The sequence below is a fragment of the Sturnus vulgaris genome, chromosome 4 (genome assembly GCF_052056855.1).
Source record: "Sturnus vulgaris isolate bStuVul1 chromosome 4, bStuVul1.hap1, whole genome shotgun sequence".
NCBI classification, from domain to species: Eukaryota; Metazoa; Chordata; class Aves; order Passeriformes; family Sturnidae; genus Sturnus; species Sturnus vulgaris.
This window is the reverse complement of record NC_142246.1, coordinates 47,789,631-47,801,768: the sequence shown is the minus strand read 5'-3', so window position 1 is coordinate 47,801,768 and position 12,138 is coordinate 47,789,631. Positions and strand designations below refer to the sequence as shown.

The 12,138-nt window shown below is 37.7% G+C and overlaps 1 protein-coding gene across 5 annotated transcripts in view; it reads right to left on the bottom strand.

The window, feature by feature from the left end:
- Positions 1–12,138, bottom strand: part of COL25A1 (collagen type XXV alpha 1 chain) — a 126,318-nt gene that overhangs the window by 39,503 nt on the left and 74,677 nt on the right. For all 5 annotated transcript variants that reach the window (XM_088163846.1, XM_088163848.1, XM_088163850.1 and 2 more), the window contains one exon: positions 10,665–10,709. In XM_088163846.1, the coding sequence (XP_088019972.1) occupies positions 10,665–10,709 (45 nt within the window). The remainder of the gene's footprint in view (positions 1–10,664; positions 10,710–12,138) is intronic.

Below are 12,138 nucleotides of genomic sequence, written 5' to 3'. Positions count from 1 at the left end.
ATGACAAAGCAGTGACAAATGGAGATGGTAGTGCTGTGATGTGTTGCATCTCCTTTCAAGTCAGAGACTTGCAGTACCATGGTACTTCACCTCCTCATTCTGACCACAAAATACTTCAGGTTCTCTGTGCCCAGACAATGTCCCTCCCTGTGAACAGCTGGGAGTGAGCCACAGCTTTCTTCATTCCCTCTCTGTTCTGCCCCTTTCCTTCTCATTCATTTGTACAAACAGGACAGACAAATAGCAAGAATCAAGCAGAGCTGCAGAAGAAGCAGCACTGAGCAGAAGAGTAAGGCCATATTTTATTACCTATCTCCATGCATGTCACAAACCCCTGTATAAGGCTTCCTGCTATTTAATCTTGCATTTTTTAATATATTTGAGCCAAGAAGATATATCCACAAGCTATTGTAAATTTTAAAATTAGTTATGTAACCCAATTAATATTTATTTATTAGCCTTTTAGCAATTTCCCCAAACTTAATGACTAAAAATTGCCCATCAAATGCCTCTTAAAATAGATAAAAAAAGATAGATCATAATCCTGCAGTGATATCATTACTGACAATATAGAGACAGTGCATATGAGCAGTTATATTAATAATTTCTCTTCATCTCTTCCCCTTCTTAGATATACAGGTATGCTGCACATGGTGAGCAAATTAGGAAGTATTCTTGCACATTAATCTGTGCTCTCATCAGCACTCCATCATTAACAGTTCAAAGCCAAAGAAATCTTCCCTGTGGTTATATCAAGGATGACAGCAAGCTCCCAGAGACCTCCATTTAGATTCTAAAAAAAATACAACTAAATAATGAGCTTTCTCTCATGAACTTCCAGCTGGCCATGGTTCAAAATATGGTAAAGAAATGAACTGAGACAAACATGTTACAGAGAAGTATGTGTGGGTTCTTTTGCTCTCATAAGGAAAAAAACAGCGTTTATATAAGTCTTCATATTAGTACACATCAGCAAGAGTAACATAAGATTGTCACTGCAGATGGAAGCACTTTAATGTCAGTAAATGAAGAAAAATGCAGCTTCAATAATTTATTTTAGAATGAGAATGTACTAATAGCCCCATGTTGTTTTAATACTGAATTTTCCTGGGCTAATTTTTTGGCCAGCTTATTATGACTTCAGGCATAAAAAATATGCAGTAACTACACGATTCTTTTCAGTGGTAAGGCTTAGAAGTGTCACTCAAAGGTTAATGCAGTTTTTGAGTCAAATTCTTCTCTTTGCTCAGGACTATACCAATTGCATACCACAATAAAACTTCTGGCCAAAGTCCAAGGAGCAGCCCCACCTTCCCCCAAAATCTCTAAAGAGACAAGAAAAAGATGCTTCGCAAAAGCTATTGGAACTGATAATGGAATAAACTGGTGGCTTAATTAGCATAAATAGAATACAGGTCTTATATGGCACAGAGCTTTAAAATGTTTTGAAATGTGGAGTGGAAGAAGTGGTGTGTCAGCAGAGACCAGGAACTGACTGGGTGAGCAGCAGCTCTGCTGGGAAAGATGCAGGAGTTACCGTGGATGCCAAGCTGAACATGATCCAACACTGTATTCTTAGTACACACGAAACAAACTAGTAGTAAGTAGTTAAAACCTGGCTACATTAAGAAAAACATGCAATTCTCCCTCTATCCAGTGCTAGAGAGTGTAAGTAGACTAAAAAACAGATCTGATTTGCCATGTGAACTAAGCTTCTAAGTAAAAAGACAATGTGTTTGAATGATTTGAAACTAAGCCATGTCTTCTCTAATATTTCAAATCTTTTGAGTGTAACCACAGGATAAGGCATTAACAAACAAACAAACAAACAAAAGAATCTATCAAAATTGGCACTGCCAATATTGTGTGAAATGTAAAGAAAACAGTTTCCTCTCAGTAAAGTGTGCTTATGTCCCTGTTATGCAAAGGCAAGGGAAAGACATTTATGATTAGTCCAAGACACAAACAAGATTCCAGAGCTGTACAAGAAGGGAGTTAGAAAATCAAGAACTAAGGGCTTTAGCTATTTTTGTAAACATGTGGCATGTTTGATTTAGCTGGCACATAGCTGCAGGAAAGCAAGAGTAAAGGCTTGCTTGGGAGGGCACTTGTGGTTTGACAGCATTGCAGCTCTGATGTTCACTGAAGCACCTCCCGTTCTTAAGTCTCTTGCTTAAATGAACTCAGAATTTGTTCTAACTACTGCGAAATGCTGAGAGGAATGCAAGGGATCAGAGTCAGCAAGACTTATAATATTTTTCTGAACATCTCACTACAACTTCTTACAACAAAATCAAAGTTTTATCCAGTTAGAATGTACAGCAATCCTCTTTGCCTGCTAAATCTGGGATGGGGAACACAGAATCTATGATACTATAATTTGAAGTATGGTTTGGAAGTGGTATAGAAAGCCATCAGCAAATGATGACTGTCACACATTTTAGTTTAACCTTTTGGTATAGTTACAAAATCACTGCTTTGAAACTACCACATTGCACAAGACGTCAACAAGGCATATTTCAGCATTCAAACTTCATCCATTGTTAGACTTGGAGCAATATGTATTAATCACAACACAGGCAACTTGGTTTAAAAAAACCAACAAAAAACAAGCTTGTGCATTTCTTTCAGTCTACAGAAGTGATGTGTTATGATATTCAGAATCATTTTTAGTGCCTTTATGCATTAATATTTTAAGTGACTACCTCCATGCACGCTCATTTTCATTCTCAAGTATTTGTTGACTGTGGAAATACTAGAGGGTCAGATAACAAATTATATACTACCATTCACAAACATTGTTAATGCTCATTTTCACCTCTTATAACAGTCTGAAGCAGAAAAGGGTGTAATGTGAACACAATCAGAATTTAGTATTAAAAAGTCGCCTTGTAATTTACCTCAGAGTATAGTCAGATTTTTATCTAGACATTATTAGAATTGTTTTCATGATGATCAAAGCTTTCATGGCCTGAAGCAGAGGCTGGCTTTGATATTAGAGGTTAACCTTAAGAAGCACTTTAGTTCACTCTCACTGTCATCTTTAAGTTTTACAGAACCCATAATTGCCTAAAACTTGGACTTTGGCTTTAAAAAAGTACAGCAGTTGAAATAACATTTTCACTGCTAGTTTCTGTTTTAAACATCACTAATTTGGCAAATGTTTATTAGCAATGTAGTTCTAATACCATATTTGGTCAGAATCAGCCTCCACTGCACAGCTGGGACACACACCACCATCATTATTTGAAACTTTGCTCTCACAGACACTCCTAGTCCTCTCCCAGTGCCTGAAATACAAAGCTTTATGCTGATCCAAACATCAGCATAATCAGCAGAGAACAGCAGTGGATGGGTACACTGTTTTCCCACAGAAGGTTCTTCCTCCTTTAATCATTCTTCTAATGATAATACCACACATTTTCCCATCCAGATCAATGAATGCCTAAAAAAGAAACCTGTGCTGCAGAAAGGCATCCAAAACACAACTTTCCTATAATAATGAAATAAATTCTCTTCCATTTCTGAAATTCCCATCCTACCTGTCTTGTGGTTACCTTATTACATTCCAGCTACATCAGTTTATTACAGTATTTTCTCTATCCTACAGAAATGTGACTAAAACCAGTCTTTAGACCATTAATTTGAAAGGGGGATGTAATTTCAATCCTTATTCTTATCTAGAGCTATGCACTAGAATTAGCCAGAGAAATCTAGATATTAAACTCTGACGTTTATTACATTGTTCACTGGTCCCAAAATATTTTGTTCCATGTTGGCCCCGTTGCCAAGACCATGGAAGTTCTGTGCCTGGTCTGACTGGCAGGTCTGCACCAAGGCAGGACACACAAAAACACCTTTCCCTGGAATTCTCTTGGAAATCCAAATGTACCAAGGTCAAGACTCCTGTGTGCACACCTTGGAGTTGGCAAACCATGCCAAAGTATCCTGAATTTCTTTGGAAAACTCCAGAAAGACAGATGCACCCCACCTCCTTTTTCATAAAACTGAAAACCTAGCTGTGTGGGCTGAAGGAAAACCACAACCATACCTGAACACACAGCTTTGGACAGGCTTGGAGATTCCAACTCCTGCCTCTAGGTCTAGTGGACCTCCAAAAATTCCTGGGTCTGGCATGAGCCAGCAGGCAAATTCTTCAAGAGTCACAGACTTTGGGAGACCCCAAAGTTCATTTTTGACAAGGACTGATGTGGAAGGGTCCTCATTTTAATCACATCAAGAGACCAGTGAATGCCTTCAGCGTTACCTTGGCTCACTTATGAGCATATTTAAAACAAAAACAGTATGATGCTCTTCCTTGCCTAACTCTATCAAAAGAATCCTGCAAAGGTGGGGATATACAGAAGAGCTATCAAAAAAGACCCCAAACCCAGATGCAAGACAATCTAAAGAACAGCTATGAAGCTATAATAAATTGGATTTGGTTCATGGGTACCTGTGTTGATTTTCTGTAAATTGCCATCTGCTGTCCTAGAAGACTTTGTTTTTGAGGTTGCTATCTAACCAAAACACTGCAACTCCTCCACTCTGGAGAGGAATAAAGGCCAAATTCTCTGGATCCTGTAACAGAGCAATCCATGGTGGTCTATGGAGCTGCACTTGCTCATGCCCTCCCTCTGTTTGCAGCACTTAGCTCCAATGAAGCAATTTCTCAGAAACTCGGCTAGCCTTAGACTATACAAGTCAGAGAGTACTTTGTCTCTGTGAAGGGCATTAGAGGGACTTTATATACAACCTGATGTCCATGGGAATTTTCCTCTCAGGATGCTTACAGTATTCAGTTCCTAAGAAGGAAATGAACAAGGTTCAAGGAAATCTGATAAAAAAATAACCCTAACCCCATTTTATAAGGTCTTTCTTAAGGCTTTTCATATCACTTTAGAATTGGCTTCAGAAATTGCCAGTTAAAACAGGTTGTCTGGCTTACTCATCACATTTGAAACAATATCTTTACTCCATAATCGTTCTCTAAACTTAGAAAAACAATTGTGGTTTAGAATTTCCAAATGTGTATTTAGACTTCATGATTCATTTGGAGTTAGGGAAGTAAAACCTGGCTAAACAACCTGGCTGAAACCCTGAGGTCTCACAACAAGCCTCACTTTGTACGACATATATTATTTTTAGTGAGCCTAATTTTCTTCTTGCTTTTAAGTTCTGTCTGCTTAGAAAGTCTGTTGCTTTGGAAGAGCACTATCAGAACCAGTAATGATTCTGATTAATTCTGCATTCATTAATCATATAAGGAACTTCTTACTTTAAGCCTAATTATATTTCAAGTTAGCATGGTAACTATTTTGAGGACAGAATAAAAATACTTGTTGTAATGAGCATTTAATTTTAAATTCTTTTCTATGACCAAACTGCTAAACGATGAAGAGTTTGGCCCCAAATTGTTTCTGTTAAAAAAAGACTTATACGATAAATCTAAGGAATTTTGTTACTCTTCTGAAAGGTAAGGAGCTTTATTGCATGCCCTCATTTCTGACCTTATAAAAATTTGTATTTGAGAAATAATTTCAGATTACTGATGTCAAATCTTCTTTTGGATGACAAAATACTTGAATACAGTAGGGTGTTGGATTTTGACATTATTCAACTGTTTTCAAAACTTTTGATTTCCACTTTTTTTTGTACAACGAAAAATTAAGTTATGCTACAAAACATATGCTGTGAAGTAGTTCTTAAAAGCTCTGTCTTCCAACTACTAATAGTTTTAGAGGAAACAACATTCTGTGTTTCAGTTCCTTCTGTTTCAGCTTTTTCCAGGACAGAAAATAAGAGATTTGGAGAATATAGTTTCTGAGAAATTAATAAGAACTGGAAGAATTTATCTTGAAGAGCATCCAAGTAGCACCCCTGACACACATACCATCCAATGTTAGTGATGATTTCATTTTCTGTCCTTGATTCTCAAAATCAGTTCTGGGAAATTACATATCTACCCTATGCAACTAATTATTGCCATAATATATGGAAAACAGGCAGCTTGGAATCAATGAACAAAGCTAGATGTGTAATATACAGATATATGTTTATATATCTACTTCAATTATGGAAAGCCGAAACTCAAAACACATTGCACAGTCGTGTAATGTATTTTACCTACCAATCCACAGAGATACTTCTGAAACCCTGCCCATCAAAGGTGGGTACTAAGTCCTACTTTTTTAGATCAGTTCCCATTTACACCCAGAACCTGCAGAGAGGGGAAGACAAAGAGAGAGACAGAGAGACCCTGCAGGTTTCCTGTTAACACTAACAAAGAATAAAAACAGGAAGAAGAATGGAAATATAGAAAAGGAAAAATGCATTAGGAAAATGTGAACAGCCTTCCTAAGAACTCTTGAGAGAGGAGAGGAATTTACCAAACTTTCCTATAGGTGGTAAATGGCATTGACTCCAAACCAAAAGGCTTAGAACTACTTTTCATTTCAGATTTCCTTTCATTTTGCTGCCAGATGGTAAGAGCAGCACTTAAACACATAAGCTTGAACAACAGTTGCTCTCTTTTCTGCAAGAGTTTAAATAGGAGACTAACTCCTATGCATACAGCTGGAAAATTCTCTCATTTCCTCTGAAATTTCTCTTTTCTAACAGAACTAACTGGGTGAAAGTAGTATGAAGTCTTTCAGACCTTAGAAAAATACGTTCTGTGGAGCAGAGAGTCTTTTAGTCTTTAGAGGGGAAGCAGACATAGAAAAAAAAGAAATTTAGGTACAGAAAAAAATTAGAGCCACTTTTGCTATCATAAAAAGGAAAAAAAAAAGGATATAAAATGGATTCAAATTCTCATATCTTTATCCAGATTTTTCTGAAAGCTTGCTCAGGCACAGTCCCAGGGAAGTCAATCCAAAGTAATAGTATAGAGAGATGCAAGACACTGCATACTGGCAAGTCTATTGAATCAGCCCTTTCCACTGAATTTTAAAGCACAGAAAGCTTTCCATACTTCCCAAAAGCAGAAGGGCTAAGCAGCCTTTCTCTTCTCGTGTCAAACCACTAAATGGTTCAGTTTTCTTGAACACAATAAAATAAAAATTTATATGTGCTGGTAAGCTTCAGTTCAGTATTTGTTTTAAAAAGGGACAAATGCCAGAAATACCAAAAAAATCTAGATCCTGCAAAAAGTGCTGTTGCTGAGAAAAGGCTTGTGTTTTGTGAAGGCGTCTCATTGCGTGAAGAAATTGAGGACTGTACAGGCCAAATTGCAGAAAATGCAATGCAACAGGTTTGAGAGATGTCTGACATTACTGTGAATGAGGGCATGCATGATTTCCATTACATTAAGGAAGTGCTGCTTTGTAGGTATCTTCCTGCAAAAGTTGTGAGGTAAAACAGATACATGAAGTTTGTGTTTCACAGACAAGCTTCTGTGTCTGCTTGGCATCAGCTGGGGGATAGTAGAGCGATGAGTTAATATTCTGAGTTTAGGTGGAACACATTCAGGGCTCATTAAGTTTCCAGCCATTCCTAAACAGCAACAGGTGCTTGAGAAACGTTTCTTCAGTTTGTCACAGACAGCTTCTTCACTGTCTTGGAAATAACTGACTGCACTTGTGTTTCCTCCATGGCACCAACTGACAAAGGAGGAGAGAACGAAAAGGAACAGGAAGAACTCCCAAAACATCCACATGTGCATAGTGAATGGGTCTAGAAAAGTAAGTAATAAAAGACCCTGCTGCATACCCTGAATTCAGACATGATACTTGCATGTCTGTCCAATGTTGCCACTCATTCAGACCGCAGTATCACATTCAGCAAAGTCCTTACAGGTTCCCAGGAACACAGATTAATTAACTGAGATGACATTATAAGAAGCTGAAGGTTTCTCAGTGATTAGTATTCATTAATCCTTTATGTATATTGAAGCACAGAGGACTGAATGTCGTGGGAAGCTTGTTTGGTCCACTGCCTGGCACAGCATTTGTGTTTGCACAGGTAGGTTACCTTTTGTGAAGAGTGCTGTGTATGTGCACAGTTACCTAAAAAATTTCAAAGTACAGCCTACCACTGTAGAAAAACATTTACAAGGAAGAAATTTTAAGTTCAACTAAAAGATGTAATGAAAAGCGGACTTAATATTTAACATTTAAGAACCACATCTAGGATTTTTCAATGTGAATAAACCTATATCTTGATCTTTTCCTTACCTCTCGCAAAGTTTGGGAAAAGCCTGAAAAATCTGCCAACAGCTACTGGGCTGGCAGGCAAATGCATGAGAATTGTATAATCTGTTTGTTAGGAAAAATTTTCCTTATGGAAACCTATATTTTGTAACAAGTTCTTAGATGTTGCAATGACATTGTGAGAGGTTTCTACTATGTTTTTGATGTTATACCACTACTGCATATCACTATTAAGACAGAATAGCAAAGACATATCTTGGAGAGTTTTATAAAGTCCACATGGGAACACAACCCAAAATCCTAGGAAAAAAATTGTAACAAACAACAAGGATCACTCCAGAAAGAAAGAAAAAAAAGAAAAAGAAAAAATAAGTCACTGTTCCAAGTAAGACTCCTCTTGGTTTTGTACAAGATGACAGCACCAACTGATTCCAAGTCCAGACAACTGAGTTTCTTCCATGCTCAAGTTTCTCATCCTATCACTGCTATTTCAAGGTAGCTTTTCATCAACACCAGATCACTGGAAATTTGTTTCTCCATGAGATAACACTGATGTTGTTGAAATCAAAGCAATGATCTTACCGTGGTAGAACATAAATCTTTGCTAAAAGGGAGGGTGAGAAAGGAGGGAAACTACTACTTTTCCTTTGCTGATGAGTGCCCATATTCCTAACCCCAGCTGTTCTCTGGTTTCTGCTACCACTTCTCATGCCATAGAAACAGTCTCAGTGAGTCAGAAGAATCTATGGTTTTTTACTACAGTCTGCTTAATAAAACAGTTTACAAATGGCTTGAAATGAACAGCAACCATCCTGCAAGTCTTATGTGACCAGATATGCTTTGCTCTGTCTCGTGCACATCCTGCTTCCTTGTCACTATCCAGGCTGCAGGTAGTCGCCTCAATGCAGAACTGCACTGGATGAAATTTCTTCACTGAAACATCATCAGTCTCCCTCTGGACTGGATTTTAAGCAGGAGAAAGTATTTTCCTAAATGATTAATATTTGACCAAATTATTCCATTTTGCTCTGCAGGCAACTGCACTGTTTTTCCACTGATTCCACTGAATTTGGAAACAAATTTTCACTGGGCAAAACTCCCACACTTCATCTGTTTTTCACTTCACATTTTGTCTTTCAGGTGATTCTGGAAGCTGCCCTTCTGAGCCATTCTTATTGCCAACAAATAATTTTCCCAGAGCAGCCACTCAGATGTAGACTTTTATTTATTGGTTATATGCATGAGCACGTGGTCTGCATGAACATGGAAACCCCAAAGAGCAGCCACAGCTCCAGTTGCTTTTGGCAAGTGTCCCTAGGATGAGTGCCTCATGCAAATGCCCCACTGACCTCCAACTGAGCTACCTCTTTGCTCACTGTTAAAGTAAACAGAATATGGATTGCTGCCAAAGGCCCTTATAAAAATAGTTTAATCACACAAGACTCTTCTCCTGCATGATCTCCACTACTTAGTACAGTGTCTATTCTTGCAGAAAATGAACAACCTCCACAGAACTATATTTTACGCTGTTACAACACACAAAATTTAATAGGCACATTCAATTTTTTCCCATAATTCACTAGTAACACAGATGGGACACTGTGCTTCAATGCTGTGGCAATTCACAGGTCCCTTGAAAAAATCACTGCATATGTTATGTTGCATGAGATAAATCCTGAGTCCTTCCACAGTGGACAAGAGCTTGGTCTCTGACTTATCCTCCTTGTTATGGGGGAAATCCTATAAACTTTCTCCTTGAGACATTCACAGGGTCATGCTGGAATGCAAAGAAAAAGTTTCAAAGAGATTTTGTTTTCTGAAACGACAGTCTTTGACACAAAGGAAAAGTGGCCATTCTGATCTGCGATCGCTCAAGATATGTGCATCTGCTCGCTCTGTGCAGAATTACAAAGTTACAGCTCAAACTGCGCCAACGTCTGCAGCTCCCAATACAACCACTTAAGCTAGAACTAAACCAGGTATTGTGTCAGGGACTGTAGCTAATACTGAGCAGAATATTATTAAAACATTTTGACTTGTCAGTGGAAAGCACTGCTGTGTAATGGACAGAGTATCTTTGTCAACAGAGCCAGGTCTCCACTGCCTGTGTATAATTAATGCAGTTCTCTGGCTGGAGGCTTGGTTAATTCAGTAGAATATTGGAATAGAATTCAATAGAATATTGGAAAGCACACACTGAAGTGGAAACCAAGTAAAAGTTTGATGACAAGACTTTTCCATTGAAGAAAAAATACAAAAACCTCTACTATTTTAGATTTTTAAAAGAAATAACTAGAATGTTCTGCCTCGCACTTTAAGGTAAGATATACTGTTTGTCTACTCATAGACACTTAACCAATTTTCCATGTGAGAACTTTCTGTAAAAAAACCCAGTTTAATACCAGAGACAAAGATGTAAGACAAGTACATTAAGTCCATTTGAGCCACATTCTTGCATTTCCCCCCTCTTTGCGGTGTTCCCACCCAGTACAACAGGTACTACAGTTTATTTACCTTTATTCCAGGGAGTCCAGGAAGCCCAGGAAGGCCTGGTTCACCCTACACAGGAAAATTACATAATATTACAGACATTATCCAGTGATAGTCACTATCCACTGAACAGCCCTGTAATTCTGCAGCAAAATAAAAGAGCATGAATGATTGCTAGTCAGCTCCAGCAGGATTGTTTTTTCAAAATGAGTGACTTAAACGTACAATTAGTAAGAGTCATGTTAAGAACTTAGGTATCTTCTGGGAATCTTCAATGTGAAGATGACACATAGGCTGAAAATTCATGTCAGGAAAGCCAAATATGAATTCATATTAGCCTTCAGCAAAAGAGAAGAAAACAAGCAGCACTGGTTCATTTTACACACTGCCATTTAAGTTCTATACTTATGACAGATGTTTAATTCTGTACCATTTTCAACTCTGTGCTAGATACTGTGCTTTGTGACTGTCTGATTTAGCTACAAAGCAATTCAGAAGAGCTTGGTTTAAATTGCACAGTTCAAGCAGGACTGCCTAATTATAACTGGGCCATCAGTTTTATAGAGCTATCCACAGCACCATTTCAGAGCTTGTTCTTTTATCTCTGAATATACACAGTGTCATGAAGGACAGTGGGAATGTAACCTTTTACCACTTTACCCAGAAAAACGTTGCTTATTTAAAATTGCAATGGAAAGACCTATAGAGCTCTATTTGCAAGGTAATTTTGTAACAAGTATTGAAAATGGAATGTATTCATTTTGGAATTAGTCTAAGACAAGAATGACAACATTCTCACAAACGGTCATTTGAGATATCAACTAAATGGAAAGATGTTGTCTAGGGAAATAAAGATGATGAACAGAGAAAGAGTAACAACATGTGAATAAACATTATTTTAAAGGCTGGGGATTTTATTTTAATACAGAGATGGATTTTAACCAGCACCTTGGATCTGAATATTCCCTGAACTTTCTGGAAGCTCAGGTTTGAACTCTGAAGCCAACTTCTACCTTTATAACGAATTGAACTATATTCCAGACTTTTTACACTCGTGAGCTTTACAGAAATCCAGACTTCAACTCTGCAGTTTGGGCTGATACCTACAGATGGTGCTTTTAAAATATTTTATGTGCCTTTGTACACACACATTTACATACATCCACACACTCATGTACACACATGAATACACACACAAACATAAACACATTATATAGGTGTTCATCAAACTGCACTACCCAGAGACACTTCTCTGAGGCAGAGTTATTAAATAGACTTGAAACGCTCATAACAAAATTACATTGTGCCACAAAATGAAAAACACAATAGAGGGGCTGCAAATCACTTTACCAAAATGAATGATTTAAAGTGGTATAGAAGGATCTGGTAACAGCTTCTTTGTCCGTTTTAGTTTCTCCAAAGTTTTAACTGTTCAAATTGCCTAAAAGCACAGGAAATACTCCAGTCTCAAAATATTAACTATAAAATCAGATGAAAG